General features: G+C 41.0%; 2 protein-coding genes across 2 annotated transcripts in view; both read left to right on the top strand.

Annotated features, from left to right (window-relative positions):
• The first annotated feature begins 187 nt into the window (after positions 1 to 187).
• Positions 188 to 7,514, top strand: LOC138208801 (importin subunit alpha-1-like). The gene is made up of 11 exons (XM_069166922.1): positions 188 to 210; positions 569 to 677; positions 794 to 934; positions 1,998 to 2,086; positions 3,148 to 3,416; positions 3,676 to 3,770; positions 4,329 to 4,592; positions 4,860 to 5,093; positions 5,290 to 5,472; positions 6,853 to 7,002; positions 7,384 to 7,514. Exons 2-11 carry the CDS (start codon positions 618 to 620, stop codon positions 7,468 to 7,470), a joined length of 1,572 nt encoding a protein of 523 aa, XP_069023023.1. The 5' UTR covers positions 188 to 210; positions 569 to 617; the 3' UTR covers positions 7,471 to 7,514.
• Positions 7,515 to 8,604: 1,090 nt separating this feature from the next.
• Positions 8,605 to 19,266, top strand: part of LOC138208800 (E3 ubiquitin-protein ligase SMURF2-like) — a 60,042-nt gene continuing 49,380 nt past the window's right edge. The window contains exon 1 of the mRNA XM_069166921.1: positions 8,605 to 9,085. Within this exon, the coding sequence (XP_069023022.1) occupies positions 9,034 to 9,085 (52 nt within the window). The 5' untranslated portion in view covers positions 8,605 to 9,033. The remainder of the gene's footprint in view (positions 9,086 to 19,266) is intronic.

Raw genomic sequence — 19,266 nt, 5'->3', positions numbered from 1 at the left:
CACTTTATCTCGCGATACTGCCAGCGGTTGCCTTTGACAACGGCTTTCTTGTTTGATGCATTTTTTTTTCAACCGTGTGCAACGAGCCGGCGCTCATAGTCCAACGGACCAATCATAAAGCAGTAAAAAAAAGGGGTTGTATAAATATGACGTCACGTCTGTTGTACAAAAAAAAAAAAAAAAAAAAAAAAATTGCAAGAAATCTGGACGGTAAGCACGTTGCTCATGATCTGTGGCCAAATATACATTTTAAAGAAATGTGTCGTTACATGAATTGTTTAGTTTCTTTTCTTTTGTTGCTTGTAGTTTGATTGTCTAATCTTTGTTCCCACGAATTTTCAGTGGGTTCGGGTTTTTTTTGTGTGTTTTTTTTTGGGGGGGGGCTTTGTACATTGGTTCCGTGTGCGTCGGGCCACATGGCGTTAGATAACCGGCTTGGCTTCGAGGCAGCCCTCCAGTGAGCTTAGCCGCCTGCCTGCTAACAAACTAACACAAAGTTAATGAAGGTGGTGGACGCAGCCGTTGGTGCGCTGTTTAACTGTGAGCTCGTCAAACTGCTTCAACACAGAAACGTCTTCAAGATCGGTGGAATCGATCGTCTCGCTCAACGGTCCGGAATGTCAGCTGACAGCGGAGCTCGACTCAACCAGTTCAAAAACAAAGGGAAAGATGCCAACGTAAGCTCCGCCACGAACAGCCGGCGTTAGAAAATTAATAGAGCGAGTTAATCCCGCTAAATGTTATCCCGTGTGTGTGTGTGTCTGGGTGTGTGTCTGGGTGTCGGCACCTTCAGGAGCTCAGGCGCAGGAGGGCGGAAGTCAACGTGGAGCTGCGAAAAGCAAAGAAAGATGATCAGATCCTGAAAAGGAGAAACGTCCAAAACCCTCTGGATGAGCCGACCTCCCCTCTTCAGGAGAAAGATCCCAACGCGCAGGTAGCCTGCAGCTAATCAGCCTTCGTTCATCTCCAATGTCCCGTCCACACACTGGTGGAAAGTAATGAGGGACATTAACACAGATACTGTACCTAAATATAATTTAGAGGTACAGTATGTACTTTATTTCAATATTTTCATTTGAGGCTACTTTCGACTCCACTACATTTATTTGAAAGCTTTATTTACAAGTTACTTTTCAGATAAATATTTTATACCTAAAATGTATGATCAGTTGCTATGTATGCATCGATATACATAAAGTCGACACTCCAACAGTGCCAAGTGTTAAAATTTGCTCCACCATGACATCATTAACATGCTGCTTATATTACTTGCCAATGAAGTAATATTCCAGTAATTCACATATGATAAATATAACTCTAAACTGGGGCCTTTTGCATGATGAGTACTTGTGTTCTTTCCCCTAAGTAAGAATTTTAATGCAGGACCGGTAATTGTGATTGAGTATTTTTTTCATGGTTGTATTGCAACCTTTACTGAAGTAAAAGATCTGCATACTCTCTCCACTACTGCTTCCACAACACTGACTCTATTGTTTTGTCTGTGAGTGCAAACAGGATGGACCTGAAATAAATACAGCTGCTCTCTGTGTATTTTTCATGTTTGAAACATTTGGTTACATAATTTAATTGAGCTAAAATCGCTTTAGTGCCAATACTGTCTTCTCCCAGGAGAAACATTCTTATCCAACATGGACCTTATGGGCTGATTTTAAAAAGAGGTCAGCCTGCTCTGTTTGCACACAGTGGTCAAGGGTCAGTGAAAATCTTCAAGCAAACCATGTGTCTGACACATGACAACACTGAAAGGTGTTGGACTTGGTTTTAAAATAGGAGGCATCAGGTACAATACTCCTGATGACCAGGAAATATTAGGTTGTCAAGATTATTGTTTTTAACAATTGATCTGCTTTGCCCTGAATCTGTAACTCTGATCTAAACATATTCCAAGCGTGTTCCACTGAATGAAGAGGGTTATTTTTAATTGGTGTTTGACCCAGCTTTACAGGCTAGTAATCCTCTCTCGCTTCTGTTTTCAGCCTCCTCAGCACTGGTCTGTTGAGGAGATTGTTGGAGGTGTAAACAGCCAGATTATAGATCATCAGCTGCAGGCAACACAGGCTGCCAGGTAAAAGTATTCAGAATAGTAGTTTAACTGAAGGGTTTCAGTTTCTTTATGTTAGAAAAACAACCATATACATACACACACACACACACACACACATACACCTACACTTACTGTGGGATTTCATGCTTCCACACAAACCAGGCAACCAACAACTTGGTGTCCGTAACTTGTTCAAATTCTCTTAAGGGTTCAAACATATTCTTAAGGGGTCATTCAGCATTTTTCTCTTGAGTAGAAAAAGAGCACTTCTGTTTCCAAATCTGTTAAAATGTCATTATGTCATTTGTGATGCACAATAATATCGTCACGTCATGGCTTGATTAAGGATTTAAAATGAAATATTGGGATCGTCCCAAAATGAATGTTTTATAATTTAATTATATGATGTGATCATGACTTATTGCTCAATGACTTGACTAAATCCTCCCTGCCTGGTGTGAGGGTGCAACATGAAGTCATCACCTCTCTTGCATTGAGTCAGAAAAAGGGTGCACCATTAGGTATGCAGTGTGTAGGGTTTTTAAAGTGTCTGATGTTATTTGCAATGATTGTCTCAGGGAAAGCATTGTCAAAACCTGTTTAACCTCAACAAATCTTGCAGTTTTGATAGAAATACATTGTCACATAAAAATAGATATGGCATGTTTTACATAACCTAGCCTGTTTTTTTTTTATTAATTTTTTTTTTTTTTTTTTACAATTTTGGCCAGTGAACTTGTACATTTTGAAAAGCATTGTATTTTATATATGCATCTGCTAATTGAGTATCACAATAAGAGTAGGCACAATAATATATTAAGAGACTTTATATTCCCGGCTATTAGGTGGGAGCAAATATTTTCACATGTCGGTTTTGGTAATGGCCAAAATATTTGAAAAATATTTGCATTTTGGATATTGGCAAAAAAAAAAATCTAATACCCTACCTCCCTAGATATCACCTGTATTGCTTTGGAGGTAGTTATTAATGATATTTAACAGTGTTGCAGCTTTCCTTGCCTTTTCCTTGAAGGTCCTTTGCTTTCACTAACTAGCCAGCTGTGTTTTTCCCTGATGTACAGAAAGCTCCTCTCCAGAGAAAAGCACCCACCGATCAACAGCATAATCGCTGCCGGTCTCATCCCGAGGTTCGTTAGTTTTCTGGCTCTGTCTGAATGCCCTCCCATCCAATTCGAGGCCGCTTGGGCCCTGACTAACATCGCCTCAGGTACCTCCGACCAGACCACTGTCGTAGTAGACGGAGGGGCCATTCCAGCCTTCATCAGCCTGGTGATGTCACCCCACCAGCACATCAGCGAGCAGGCCATATGGGCCCTGGGTAACATTGCAGGTACCATGGGCTTGTTTTCCTGCTTTGTCTCCGTGACTACATTCTGCACCGTTATATTGTTTAGTGTTTTGAGATGTCAGAATCTGCTGCAGATTATTGTGTACAATTATTCTTCCTTTGTTCGGTCTGAAATTTTTGTTGGCCTGGGACATTGAGGGCTTTTATTTGCATTTTTCATGTTAACCACATACAGTAACCTACAGTAATTTTAATTTATTTGCTAGAGATGACTGTAAATTTCTTTGCCTCCTAAATTTAGGTGATGGATCCAATTACAGAGATCTGGTGATTAAACACGGTGGTCTCCAGCCACTCTTGGCCCTGCTGGCCTCCCCTGACCTGTCTGTGTTTCCTGTGAGTGTCCATCAAGTAATACTACGGTGCTGGCTTTAACAGAAACGTTATTTTGCATGGCATGCTGGCATGAGGTGTGACTGCTGTTCATACCTCGCATCAAAATGACAAAACATAACTGGTGTAGGCAAATCAGCTGCACTGAGCTCTTATTTACTGAGCTCTTATTTACGTATATACGGAATTTCCCCACTGTGGGATTAATAAAGTCAATCTTATCTTATTTTTTTTAAAAGCTGTTATCCACAATGCACAAAGAGCACCGGAGCTGCCTTTCTAACATTTGTACTGAGCATTTTTATTAAATTGCATCTGTTTCTAAAGATTCGTTATTAAAAGTTTTGGTGTTGTGTTGTTACACATCGTGATACTCTGAGGTTATTTTGTTTTGAGGGACTAATGCTGAAAACTGAACTTCTTCTGTTTGGAGAGGCTTTCTTTTTGAGAACTCTTTGAATAAATAAGTCTCGTCACTGTGTACTGCATATTGCTGTGACAGCTATTACGTTATGACTCATTGTTCTAAAACAACGCATGACTCTCCACTCACTGTACCAGTCTGGCTATCTGCGCAACGTCACCTGGACGCTTTCCAACCTGTGCCGGAACAAGAACCCAGACCCTCCTTTGGCGGCGGTGCAGCAGCTGCTTCCGGCCCTGATGCGCCTCCTGCACCACAACGACTGGGAAGCCCTGGCTGACACCTGCTGGGCTGTGTCCTATCTGACCGACGGCTCCAATGAGAGGATAGAGGTGGTGGTGCAAGCTGGCTTGGTGCCCCGTCTAGTACAGCTTCTCGCTTGCGGGGAGCTCCCCATTGTGGTATGTATTGTTAAATTTATTAAAGTCAAATTGTGACATTTGAAAGTTCGGATAGACCAGTGTCTACAATGCCAGTATTCTTTTCGTATGTTATTAATTATTCTTGCCATCATGACAGAGTTTGATGAAAGTCTTTGTGCCCTTAAATGTAATTGCTTGTAACATCACATCTGTTAATATTCTGCCAGACATGTCAAAAATTTCTCTGATATAATTTCTAGATCATGAGTGCTTCAAATAATTGACTTCTTCTCCTTCACCTCCCAGACTCCAGCCCTGAGGTCCCTTGGCAACATTGTGACTGGGACAGATGAGCAGACCCAGTGTGTGCTGAATGCAGGTGCCCTGGTAATGCTCCCCTCCCTGCTGTGCCACCACAAGCACAACATCCAGAAAGAAGCAGCCTGGACAGTGTCCAACATCACTGCCGGCAAGGACAACCAGATTCAGGAAGTTATCAATGCCGGCCTGATTCCCATCCTGGTGGAGATTCTCCAGCAGGTCAGAGCACAGGAACAGATAGAAATATAAAGCAGACCTATTGGCGTAAATCATACTGGGTGAATTTTAATTAAATTTTCTCATTTTCTAAGGCATTTATTTTAAACATCTCATGCTCATGTTTTATCTATTAATGGAGGCTCCTTTAGAACCTCTCCAGTATTTCTACTGTACTACTGATGTGTTTTCTGTTTAGGGTGACTACAAGACCCAGAAGGAGGCAGTGTGGGCTGTCACCAATTACACCAGTGGTGGATCAATGGATCAGGTATCCTACCTGGTCAAGTGCAACGTGCTAGAGCCTCTGCTGAAACTACTGACAGTCAAAGACAGCAAGTTGATCCTGGTCATCCTGGATGCAGTCTGCAATATTTTACAGGTATATAAAAAAGAAATACTTTTTTTTTTTTTTTTTTTTTTACACAGAACCCTTTGAGAAAATACCTTTGGAAATGGGGAAGGAACCTAAAATAGTTGGCAGATGATTGGATGAACCATCTGTCTATCATGTCTGTGTTGGGCTAACTTCAGCCAATCAGCTCAACAAACCATTTCACATTGTAGGAGAGCGGCAATGAGGAAACAAAAACAGCGAGGCACATTCTGAGGATAGTTAATTAGCAATTTGGATAGAGACCATTCTTGCCGTCTCCAGTTCTGATGCAATTCATGCCATAGCAGCATCTATGCTCTAACCTCTTCCGGAGGCCTCGTCGTAGGTTCTCACTGTCAAACCTAAACACCACCTGTAGCTGCCAGTACTCCTCGGACGCTGATTGGTCCAAACCACTGTGGTGAAGCGAAAAGTGCCTAACTTGAAGCCTGACAAGATGATTTTGTAATCTCGCATATCCAGCTGCCTCGCAAGGTAAAGCTTTTAACTGCAGGGCAATGAAAATGCTACAGTTAACAACCTGGGCAATATGTTGAATTGGTTTTAACCCCAACTCATCTGACATTACAAGTGTCCTCAGAGGGTTGTTGTAGACTTTATCAATTCCTCTTGGTGTATTATAAAAACCAATATACAGACAATTTCTTTTCGAGAGTTCATGGAGAACATCATACAGTATTTACATTGCAGTAATGCAGTAAAAGTAGATTTATATCTAAATTGTGATCACATCAGCACATCTTGTATATTCTACTGTGGTATCTAGATATCCGATCGCACGCATGATGAGAAATGAGTGACTTGATGTGCGAAGCTGAAAAAGCTGGTTATGAAACACATCTTTTCTATTCAGAAAAGTCTATAATCTTTATCTAGAAATAGTAATTGGAGATTTGGTGTGCAGTAATACTTGAACCTCTATTTGAAGTAAATTGGAAAATACACGCAAAAACTAGTAGGGTGGGTTTTTAAAAGACAACTACCGAAAACTACAGTTGTGGCAATTTAAGGAAAGGCACTTAACTTCGAACTATTTGTGGGGATCCAGCCATGTGTGCAGGCCTGAAGGCTAATAATGGACTATTACCTACAACTTGAAGAATCTTAAGTATTTGAATAGACATTAGCCTTTGAATTTACCTTTCACACACTTCTGCCAACAGACATTTGTTTTTAGTTCCTGGAAAAACATAGATGAACACTAAACATATCTGAGATTAAGAAACATGGAGATTTACAGAATTGGATCTCAGTGACGTTACAGAGTGATTTTTGACCGTCACAGATTAAAACCGATTACAGTTGCAGGTTAAACTCTTATGTGAGGGAACTGTGGGTCTAAGATGTTTTTTCCTTTCTTCACAGATGGCAGCCAAAACTGGTGAGACCGAGAAACTGTGCCTAATGATCGAGGAGTTGGGTGGTTTGGACAAGATCGAGGCACTGCAGGCCCATGGCAATGATGCTGTCTACAAGTCATCTCTCAACATTATAGACACATTCTTCTCTGAAGAGGTAAATGTTGTTCTAAACTATGCTCAGTCAATTCAGGTTGATACTGGTGGAATCCAGTGAAGTTGAAAACACATTTCAAGAATAATTAAAGCAAACAGGACATTACCATAACCTGAAGTGCTGCAGCACAGAGCCTGAATACTTTCAAATTCAGTTTAGTTTTTAATAAATGTATCTTCCTTATGGGTTATTGAGTGTAGATTGACTGCAAACAATTTGCCAATAATATTAACCATTTCACAAAATTCCCTTTGTTGGCTCAGGAGAATATGTTTTAATTTTTTGTGTGTTTTGAGGATGGTCTTATGACCATCCTCAAAACATGCCACAACTTGATTTATCCTCTAAGGCTTCTGTCCTCGTGGCCCTCTTGTCTTTCAGAATGAAGATGAGTCTGTGGTTCCTGAGGCCGGCGCAGACTGCTTCGCCTTCCAGATCGCTGAGGACCAGAGCACTTTCCAGTTTTAACATGTCTAGTTTCTTCTTTGTAACATAAAACAAAAACAGTCTTACCATGTGGGTTTTTTTTTTTTGCAATTTTTTTTTTTAGACATTTAAACTTTGTACAAAGCAGTACAAAGACAAAATATCCCTGTTTTGAAAAAAATATTTGTAAATAAATTTTATTCATTTGTAAGTATTTTTCCTTAATGGTTATTCAGAATCAGCTTCATTGGCCAGGTATGTTTACACATACAAGGAATTTGACTCTGGTTGTAACTTGTTCTCTCAGTGTGCAAAAAAACTAAAACAGACAGACATAAATAGACATAGAAATAGACAGAAAAGCAGGCTACGAACAGAGAAACACGCTAGGATTGATCAATGAAGGTGAAGGAGGTGAGAACAGATGGTTCTTGGTGAGAAGTAGGCAATGCAATTCTGTTTCCTTATCACCACTAGATGACACTGTGCTCATTCTCTGTCGGGAGCCTGAATGCTATAAAGACCCTGTTGTGTCTATAGTATTGTAAACGATTTTATGAATGAAATTTGTGTTTAAATGCCTTCACAGTATATTAAGCTATACTGTATGGCTGTATGGTGACCCATGAGGGTGCAGGAAGGACCAGAACCAGACCCAGAGACTCACTGGAGACCTGCATTTATACAGGATCCATCCTTAGGAAAACCCTTATTATGTTTATTGGTTTATGCAGGAGACATTGGGTGTATAATGATCAAATGTTAATAAGTTATTGTTTCTTTTAAGTGATTGAGACAAATTTTTTTTATCTAGCATGTATACCAGATACATTACATTTGAGGCGGTCATCTTTTTCTTTTAACACTGGGTTGATGAACCCACATAGCTTCGATATTAATGTGTGCTTTTACCCAGGGCCTGATATATCAATTAGTATTAACCCGGTAGGGGGTTCTCAGTACTACTGCAATACTCTGTCTCAACTGAACTGCGCCAAACTCTCTCGATATAGACATGAAAATAAAATAAAAAAAAAGAAAAGTATTTCAAGCGCCGGTGGGGAAATAGTTGGCATCAAATAAACGCGTCGTTTTAATTGTAAGTTTATTTTGAAGGGTCGTACCGGATGTGCTGCCGTGTCCTCCCTCCTTCCCTCCCTCCCTCCCGCCTCGCTGCCTCGCAGCAGCAGCAGCTCCTCACCAGCTCGGTCCTCAACCATCATCGCGTCCAACTTCACTTCAAGCAGCCGCCCGTCCGGACGCGAAGACGCTTGATTTGCGATCGGTCCTCGTGGGCACGCGGCATGGTTGTCTCCCGGGACCGGAGTCATTTCTCTTCCCTGCAGAAAAGGTGTCCGCGTGGAGCGCGTCGCCCCAGCGGTGCGGTCATCAGCCCGCTGGTGTCGCCTGCGCGGTCGGCGTGATTTGCTATGGTGATACTACAAGCTAACCCCGAGCTAGCGGCGGGATTTGTTTTGGGAGAAACCTGTTTGATAAACTCACACGTGAATTAAGAACACTTTGTTTTTTTTTGTTGTTGTTTTTTTTTTTTTTTTATTTTTTTTTTTTTTTGTCGATTTTCATCAAGCTGGAACGCGAAGGGGGATGTCTAACCAAGGAGTGAGGAGAAACGGCCCGGTGAAGCTGCGGTTGACAGGTAAGTGAATTTAAACCCCCACCTCCTCCTCCACCTCCTCCTCCACCTCCTGCACCGCTCCGGAGACGATAGCAAAGCTAGCCGTAGCTAGCCGAAGCATGCTAAATAACGTCTGCTGATTGTGGAGCCGGACACCGTGTGTCCCGAGTGATGCGAAGACTTTCAGCTCATCTTCTATCTTATGTCTATTTTTTTTTTTTTTTTTTTGTTCCTCTCGGTGAATTAATATCTTTTTAAATTGACCACAAACGCCCCGAGCGACACCGAGAGAGGCAAAGTGAATGAGCCTCGGTTGTTAGCAGCCATTAGCAATGACAACAGCGTTGTAAATGTTGTGTTAACGTAGCAGGCTGACGTCACTGACGAGTCCCATCATCTTTTAATGTTGTGATATGTAGTTATTATTATTTTTATTATCTGCAATTAAGCTTTGCTACATTTTATGACTTGGCTTTAGGACACTCACGTTTTGAGGCACTTTCAGCAGGTTCAAATCTGAGAGCTTCTTCATATGTCACAATAATATATGAAATTATATAAATCATATCACAAATGATTCCCAATGTCATTGATTTATTTTGAGGAAAAGCAGGAGATAGACACTAATATACTATGTGGTGTGCTGCAATACGCCTGTTTATTAATAACATGTATTAAACTAAGCAGACATTTTCTGGTTTGCCTGGAAGAGCTGTGTCGTTGTTTTACTAGGAGGGAGGTAGCCTCGTTGGGTTTTTTATCTTTAGCCTGCATCTCTAGTAATAACTTTATTTTTTAGAGCACTTTCAAAAAACAAAGCGCTTAACAGTAATACAAATAAAAATAAAAATCCAAATCGTAGAATTTAACAAGGTGGAATAAAATATATAGACACAGGCGAATATTAACAATTAAGACGAGCTATTCGATAAAAGTGAGTCTCAAGAAGATATTTAAAAGAGGACATAGTTTGCCTGCTCGAAAGATCAACAGCGAAGGCTTCAGTAACAAGTCAGGGTTGTGGCCCCAATTGTTGGGCCCAGCTGGAGGATCTCGGGCTGCAATCAGGTGCAGGCTCATAGTGGTTAAACAGCTCACAGCTGACCATTCAAGGCTTTATTAAGCACAAGTAGTAAGATCCTAAAATCAGTTCTGAAACTCACCAGAGAAGAGTTTGTAAGAATTAAAAGACTCGGAGCAGTATTTTGTATCGACTGTACGGTTTTCAGCCGGAATCAGATTTCCAACTCTTCATCGGCATCTTTTTTTTATCAGCAACCGTATATCACTCAAATGATAAGTTTGTTGTCGTTCACTGACGACCGCTCAGCTCACGGAGAGTACGTAACATCATTGTGATGGGATATGTGTTTACTACTACTCGGCTGCCTTTCCTGCTCGCATGTCCTGGGTCTTTTTCCCCTCCATATGGGGAATGGTTTTAAATGGGCTGCAGTGGTCTTCAGACGGAATCCCAGGAATGTGAAACCTCAGAGAGCGTCTTTCCCCATCAGAGACACATTTCTCTGTCTGTCCTTCACCAGAGGGAGGACAGTGCTTGTGTGGGGTTCATATGGTAAATATGAGGGCCAGAATTTGCGCACACAGTCACCATCGGTGATGCAAAGTCTTCATTTAGTCTTGTGCATTCATGGCATGCTTTACACGTGTGTTTAGTTGTGGCCACATTTGATTTATGCGTCTGAGACGGTGAACATTTTGACCAAACATTGCATTGTGCATACCAGTCCAGTTTTACTCTGTCTGCTCTGCGGTCTCATAGTTAGCATGTTTTTTTTTTTTTGTCTGTCGGAGAGAATTGGCTAAACAAGCTTGAATCCTTAGGAAATTGAGGGATTTGAAAGAATTGTTCCGCTTGATAACCGTTTGTTTATTTATTATCAAATCTCATTGGGTTTTGTCCTCAATTTCTGCATCTTAACTTTCATGCACGCCCCCAGCAACAGATAGAGTCAACATTTGTATTTGAAATCAGATTCAATCAAAAAGATTTACAGATGTTGCTGAGTGTTTTTTTTTATTTTTTTTAAAGATCTGTTTAAATGTGTCTGTTACGTGACGTTTTCAGCCTCATATGTCTCTCACTCTTTATTCCAGCTTGCCACCATGTGTTCTGAGCCAATGAAATCACAGTAAAACAATTGCTTTCCATTAAACAGTGCCTTCCAATAAATATCCAGTTACATAATGATGAATTTCCATGTAAATCTTTTTTTCTGTCTCGCTTGTACCTGTTTATTAATATGGCCACAGGTCTTTTCATTGCCACAATTGATTGCACAATCAATTCTATTCATTAGTAACAGGCTGTGCTGTCACTGACGACGCTTACATCTGTTTCAAACTGGGGAAAGTTACCCCTGCAGAGGCTCTCACGTTGTGTCTTTTAGTTCTGCTACTTTGGCCACAAGTTGTAATTCTTCACTGATGTAAGTTTTATTTGAAAAGCATAAATAACAGCATTGATGCAAACTGAGGGTAGCTGTGCTCCTCACAGAAAATGTAACTAGTTCTGATTTTGAAATTCTCCTCTACAAATGTCAAGCTTTTTCTAGATGAGTCAGTGGCAGCTGAATTTGAAATGTGTTGTCACAGTTGTTTCAGCAGTAGTTTAGAATTTGCCCATTTTTTTGAAATTGTGTAGGGTGTGTCTACACATTGCAGGATTCAGGAGATTGACCGGATTCATCCCTATTTTAGTCATCCTTCACTGCATTAAAAAAAAAAAAAAAAAAAAAAAAAAAAAAATCAACAACCTGGTTTGAGTTTGCTGGTGGGTGGTGTGTCATCGTGTCCCCACAGCGCTCGCTGCCAAGCTTGTAAAAGACAGCACTCTTGGATATTTCTAACACTGCAGGGAGCAGACACTGGTGTAGTCCTTCACCTCACCCCCTGTCTCCTGCACAGTGTGTGATTTACTGAAAATGAGCAAGAACAGGGTGTTTTCCCTCAGTCTCCTTCCCTGGATGGAAGCTGGCGTCTCCCGAAGGTGAATGACATGATAGGACCAGGGAGATGAATCCATCTCTCACCCCCCCCCCCCCTTTCAAATATGGCCTCTTGGCTGCTGTGAGGAAGGGGAGTCTGTCTACGTGATCCATTTCCTCCATTAGCCTCCAGTTGGCATGCAGCGAGCAGGGAACGACTGGAAGAATCATCTCTGGATTCCTCCTGTTCTGTGAGAGCGTGTAACACTCAGGCAAGCGAGGAAAACCCGCATGTATATTTTTCATCCACTGTCATACTTTGTGTGTTCATGTCTGCCTCGGTTGAACATTTGGGGAAGCTGATGCTGGTGCTAGTGTGTGTGTGTGTGTGTGTGTGTGTGTGTGTGTGTGTGTGTGTGTTGAAGAGGGAAAAGCCAGGAAGCTGGTGATTAAGATAAAGATCCAGCCTTAGTTCCAAGCCCAGTATTACTGCCAGAGCACAGACCATTTCTGGGAAATATTCAGAGACCACTGTCTCAGCATTCACTGTCAGCATCTGTGTGTCAGCTTGCTTGTATGTGCACATGCAATATCTGTGTTCTTGAAACAGAAGGCCAACACACGTTTGCACATGCACGCAGATGCACTCTTCTCTCCAGAATTGAGCTTCCACAGGATGTGCTGTGAGCACGCGATGCTGCACTAAATTAGGCGTGTCGGCTTCCTAAAATATTAGGAATGAGTGTTACTCAGAGAGTGCACCATAGTGACAGTGAGAAACCCACAGGCGTTGTCAAATTATGATATCCATATGGTTTTGCAAGATACAATTTCATTATGGATAAGCTATTCTCATATTAGACTGTTGGAAGAATTAATAAAGAATTAAAAGGAGAGATATGGTAATCTTGTTAAATAGCAGATATTCATTGGCTTGGATGAGTGAAGCAGCCTGAAATGGGAGAAAATCAAATTATTAGGGAATATTTCTCTGTGTTTGCCTGAATCTCGGAGGTGGGGTAAAACACGTATTTCTTCATATTTAGTCCGCAATTTCACATTTTAAAAGCAGTCTTATTATCATACGTGACTCATTTGTCCATGGATTAACTTGGCAGTATCATTTCTGCTCGTCAGTGTGGCTGCTCTCTCCGTATAGCTTGGATGAAGCTGATTAGATAGTGGCTGTCACATTTAATCATCGCATTGTTGGATGTTGGTTGTGTGGGTGCTTGAACGATGCATGTACTGGTGGTGTAATTTATTTCATTGCATCTCAATTGTTTCATTTTTCTTTTCTCTGAAAGCAGCAGTTCTGACAGTTGAAATGTGGACCAGAGTTAATGATTATGATTCATCAGCACACAATAGGTGTGAGTCATACAGTGACGTGTTTGGTGTGTTGCTCTCGGGTTTATGTATCCCTGGCACCAGCCTAATTTAGGAACAAGCAATGCTCTGGCAGAAAGTGCAGTTTGACCCAGTTATGAAACGATTATTAGGCAGTGCTTAACATTTCTGATACTTGTAATGACCTCAAAGATACTGGGCTGATCTTTAGATTTCCACTGATTTGATCTGAATATGTGCGACTCTACTGACATCAACAGACATAGATGGGGTGAAAGTGTTTGCCTTGACAACATTTGCAACAACAACATTGATGACTAACTGGTGCATGTCCTATATAAGGTTGCTCATAAACCTGAACTGCCCAGGCATTCAGATAAGTAAGCTTTTGCTGGTCTGAATGAACCACCATATATCTCCACCCTCCGCCCTTGTGAAAAGGCAGTGTTTTGTTTGTGTCTGGAGGTCAGTGGGCAACTTGTGTTAGGAGTGCTTGTGCCGTCTGTCTTACCCAGCATGCACTAAAATATAATATGCTCAAGCCTACCTGCTCATTTCCATACTGCTTACCTCCGGCTTTTCTTCTGTCTGGAATCAGACACCTCGTTTTACTTGGCTCCTTGTTTTAACTTTCTCTGAGTGTGGAAGAGTTGGTTTCTCTTTTTCTTAGTAATTTGAAGTGTGTGTGTGTGTGTGAGAGCACATTTTTGCTTGCTGGTGTCTCTGTGTCTTTATGTGCTTCAGCTCAAATATTTATCACTTGATCTGCAGGACAGGAGAGCAGCTTATATGTGCAGCCTGCTGTCAATCCTCCTGTCGTCATCACTCCTTCCATCAGCTCCTGCCATCTTGACACTTTTCTCCTCTGGTAACACATTTGAAGTCCTCTCTTATTCTTTTTCCCCACCAACAGCCTCTCCTATGACTGACTACTCATATTCCTGTTTTCATGATGCCATGTGTGGGCTAATCCAAAAATGGGCAATGAGGTGGTGTGTGGATGGAGCAGAGGTGGGCTGAATGAAGCCTGGGAACTGAAACCTGCGCCACGGAGAGTCACTGGTTGTGTTCCAGATGGCGTACTTCCCTTTTCACGCTAAGATATAGGACTCTTAAATGTGAAGTACTTGAATTTGGACAGGGAAGTGTTGTCTCAAATCGCACATTGCAGTTCCACACTTAGCAAAACTAACCGTTACAAATGAATACATCACCCGCCAACATATCTGCCAGCTTTAATTATTTCACCCAGAAATGAATGAGTTTTTATTATGGTTGGGCATTTCAAGCAAAACTAATGTTCAAAATTCTCAACTATTCGATTAAAAATCTAATATTGACCCAGTTTTTATGCCCGTTGTTTAGCGCACAAAAGAAACACGTCATTTTGACTGAATCATCTGGGCACTTTTCGTGCACTGCATGTTTCCATATTTGTCAATCTGTGCACACTTATGACCTCAGAATAGTGAGCGTTAGTACATAAATACGCCATTTGGCTTCCGTCTGTATGTCTGGCTGTGGCTGACAGTCCATCGCTGAAACCTGCAGGCAGCTAGTCAACTGTCACAGTAACCACCTGTCACTCAACTAGAGCCCACCCTTAATTATGTGCAACTTTAGGCCTAATACAATTTAAACGGGGGTGCTATATAGAAATCCCCAGACTCAATGGGCCATCCAAGGAACGGCAGTGTTTGGTACCTGGCATTGGATTCATTTTTCAGCCTTTGGGGTTTCTGCTTGTTTGTCACCACGCTTGAAGTGCAAAGAAAAAGTGATAGATGGATGCAATCAGTAGGGGCATATGTGTATGCTGAAGAACCTCAAAAATGCAAACATTGAGTTATTAAAATGTAAGTAGATGTTTGAAATCTTATTAAATTCAAAGACCGTTAATCTCAAATAAGAGAACTGGACAATAATAAACCAATTCATTGAATATGCCTTGTAATATAATGAATTTGTTGCAGTCTAATTATAAAAAATATTTATGATATTGAAGTATGTGACTGTCCTACACCAGTTAAAACAGAAGTGAGAGCTCTAGTTTAAGAAAGACTCCTGTGTGGACAATATGCTTATTTGTGAATCTTTAGCTCTGGGCATCTGAAGCAGAAGGTAGTGCTCCTAAAGTGTGAACTAGTCTTAGGTTATGTAATGCATAAGGGCATTGGTGTAAAATGCACCGTCTGTGGCAGGAATAATTAGTTTAGTCAATGACCCTTGTTTTCTTTGCAACGAATGACTCAGTTGAACCAATTGGCTGTGAGTACTGTGCTAATTTATGCCGTCAGCACTGTGCTAATTTATGCCGTCAGCACTGTCGATAAGTCTATCGTGATCAAGAAAGAGATGATGCTGCTGTACTGTATGTGTCTGAAACTGTGTGTGTCTGCTTTATCTTGCCTCGAGCGTCTGGGGTCACTGTGTTGTGGTTATTGTTTGTAGTGCGGCACCGAGCTCTCTACCCAAACTTCCTCCTGCTCTGTTTAGTCTACATCACTAGCGTGTACTTCAATTGACCGCACACACTACACTGTTCCGTAAACTCACTTAGTGCACACATGGCCCTCCTCATCCTATGGAAATGTTTATATAAACTCTATTATGCAGCTGTTCCAGCTGTATCTGTCGTTTGTTTTTAGCAGTTCATGTTAAAGGAAATATAGGAGACAACCGATTTCTAAACGCTGCACACGCAGAAAGAATTATGCGGCACATTTTGCTCATTTGTTTCCACTTTTTTCACTGCACTTGTTGCAATCACAAACAAAACATTTGTTACTTAGGATCTCTTAATATCACGTTACATGTGACGTTTTAATTGGCCCAAATAAGCAAAATCTTTTTTTAAATTTTTTTTTTATTGAAAATACAAAATTAATTTTGCTTCATGATTATGTTTTTGAAAGAGAGGTCTGTTTCTAAACTACAGAATGGACAGATGTGGAAACACTTACAAGGCCCCCTTAGTTTACATCTATCTGCGTTGTTTTCATGGTAATCTTTGAGCTTTAATGTTTTACTGTGGAAATATCATCGACCTTTTTGCATACATGTGTGAGTCATTTGTAATTGAATCATTTCTGTATAAACTGCACTTACATATGTGCACTTTGATTGTTCTGTTGTATAATCACAGATAAGTTTATCTTGACTGCCAAGTGTAACCTTTTTTCCGTCTCAGCTGCTATACTTCAGAGTGTTGTGGCCCGCTACAGACAAGCATGATTATTAAAGAATGTGGATACTTAATGAGAGGATCCTTATGTTTGGTTATAGTCAGAGCATCTGTGTTGTTGCACTCTTAACCAACACCTGACCGTGTCTGTGTAATGCCGAGTAGTTCAAATCACCGGCGAGTCAGCAGAGCTTTTGCTGATCTTTCTTCTTTTTCAAGTGCTGAGCCAGAGTTAGTGCAGTATTAATCTGATCTATGGTTTACCTGGCCAGCAGTAGCTCAGGTACAGCTGTCCGCTCACAATGACCCATTTTCACACCTGCCATTAAAATCCGTGTCGGGTAATCCGATCAAAAATAGACAGGTCTTAATATACATCAGGGTGTGAATGCGCCCAAGAGGCATCGAGGATGCGTTTAGATCCAATCTACTCGAAACACATTCGCTGGTGGCCCGGGATGCACGTGGCCGCATTCCTTCAGCAGATACGTCCTGTGCCGCATCCGAGGACCGTCAACTCGGCTGACATCGTCTGCGCAAGCTATAGAAAGAACATCCAGCAGAAAAATATCCTGCATAATTCTGCCGAGTGCAGCTGAACTTTACAGAAAGTGGATTTACTCGCAGAAACTAAACTGGTGGCTAAACAGCAGCTGTTGGTGAATAAAAACCGCAGGCTGATACTTGACGCTTGCTTGTTTCACCAAAGCCTCTTCTAGCCTGACAGGGTTCTGGTTGAGTATTACAAAGTTATCATTTCATGCAAGATATTTACATTTTCCCACGTAGTCCCACGGGTTTTAAGATTGTGTTTCAGCTTTTGATGTGCGTTTTGAGCACAAAATAAAATAAGGCAAACCATCGGAGCCGGATGCTCCTGATTTACTCATCCGGTTATTTATCTCTATCTGATGAGACAAGCATTTGATCATGTCAAACTTTTTACCCATAATGCCCTACATCATCATTGTCAAAATGATAAGGTTTATACGACAGCAATTTTTTGAAACCTGGAATGGGAAAAAAAGAAATGCAGTTGGGATATGGGATGATTTATTGCATTTCTTTTCCAGCACTTTAGTTTGACACCTAATGTGATATAATTATTGACAGTAATAACGTTCAGATGTAAAATTCTTTATTATGCAATTTCATCTCTGGGTTACATGGTGTAGAGTTGGCAGCAGTGTCTCAGTAGGAATCATGTAACTCACTTTAATCCACTGCCCTTTTCATCTATGATCTGTATTATAAATTGTTTTCCCTTTTGCACCTTTGGACTGGAATTTTGTCTTTTCCAATATTTCTGTGACTGATGATTTTTGTTTCTCCACAACAAACAAAATATCTTGTTTTACCCTGTTCAATTTTGCATTCAAATTAAACTCTTGGTATTTTATATAATGTTTGGTCATTTTGGATTTAACATTGCTGATTCTGATTTACAGTGATGTAATTCCATAATGTTCGTGAAAAGGGAACACCGAGCTCAACACTGTCGTTGTTTCTCCTTTGTGGTGTCATGGTAACCATCGGCTTTCTGGTGTTTGGAACTACACCCTGTTGTTTCATTGATATATTTACTTTCAGTCGAGTCGTGGATTTTCCTATTAAGTTTAGCACAATTTAACACAAGTACAGCCAAGCAAGGCACAGAGGAGCACCGCTCTGGAGAGAAGTCCACTGTGTGCAGCTGGTCAACCCTCCATTAACTCAAGATGAATGGTGCTGGATATCTGATCGGGCCGTAATGATTTGTTTTGAAACGGTGCTGTTAAAAATGACAGTGAGGCTGGTTTTGCATTTTCAGGCAGTCTCTGCATCTCAATACAGCGCTGTGTTTTAGGAAGAACTAGGTATGTGAGGAGTCCATGGCTCTGTAATATAATCTCAAAGGGCACTGCCAGGCCCATAACTCAGCATTACTGTCCTCCACTCATGACCTGCATTTTACCACCTGGCGCACAGAGCGCGTACATGCTTATTACTGGATCAATCCTATTTTGTACAGCAACAAACATGTCCTTTAAATACAAAACATGCATACGTGTGATTGTTCACACATGAAATATTTTGTATTAATTACATCTACGCTACGTAACAATGTCATCTATGAGCTTGCCTTTTCTCTAACTAGCTTTGTGAACCTTTGTTCCTCTCCTTTCTTGTTTCAGTCAATCCTTAGTTTAATCTGCTTTTCAAATTACTTTTGAACTTTGTGGCATCGGTGTACTTCTGAGCAGGAAAATGGAAAGATTGAACACCTCGGTATTGCATAACAGCCCCTGACTGGAGAGGAGGTGGGCTTCAATATGCAGAATACATTAAACTTTCCAAGTGCTTCAAGAGGATTTTCCTGCACAATATGGAGGAGAAATATCACCTTTTTCTTTTTCATATGGCTACAGCATAATAGTTCTGACAGCCTCAGAGAATTTTTAAGGAAGGTGAAAAAACAGAGTCTTAAAACCTTAATTTGGAACATGTGAAAAGGCAAGTCCATGAATATGATTTTTCTGCAGCGGTGGTCTTGCACTTCACGTCTTCCTGCGTATCTCTCTTCCCTTCACTGTCTGAACTTTCCTCGTCCTCTTGGGCTGCACCAGACAAGAATTTTCAAATATCCCAAATGATAAACTGATTTCCAAAATAGTAGCTGATACATTTTCTCTTGATTGTCTGTTTAGTAATTGTTGCAGCTTTAAACTCTTAAGCCTCTC

The sequence above is a fragment of the Embiotoca jacksoni genome, unplaced genomic scaffold (genome assembly GCF_022577435.1).
Source record: "Embiotoca jacksoni isolate LCO1_2020_lvr unplaced genomic scaffold, fEmbJac1.0.p SCAF_4, whole genome shotgun sequence".
NCBI lineage: Eukaryota > Metazoa > Chordata > Actinopteri > Embiotocidae > Embiotoca > Embiotoca jacksoni.
The sequence above is the reverse complement of the archived record's forward strand: the minus strand, read 5'-3'. Positions and strand labels throughout refer to the sequence as shown.

Excerpts from the sequence above, each read along its gene's own strand:
- LOC138208801 (XM_069166922.1), top strand. The coding sequence starts at position 618 with ATGTCAGCTGACAGCGGAGCTCGACTCAACCAGTTCAAAAACAAAGGG. Across the intron at positions 935-1,997 it reads AGAAAGATCCCAACGCGCAG|CCTCCTCAGCACTGGTCTGT; the intron begins GTAGCCTGCAGC and ends TTCTGTTTTCAG. Across the intron at positions 3,771-4,328 it reads CTGACCTGTCTGTGTTTCCT|TCTGGCTATCTGCGCAACGT; the intron begins GTGAGTGTCCAT and ends TCACTGTACCAG.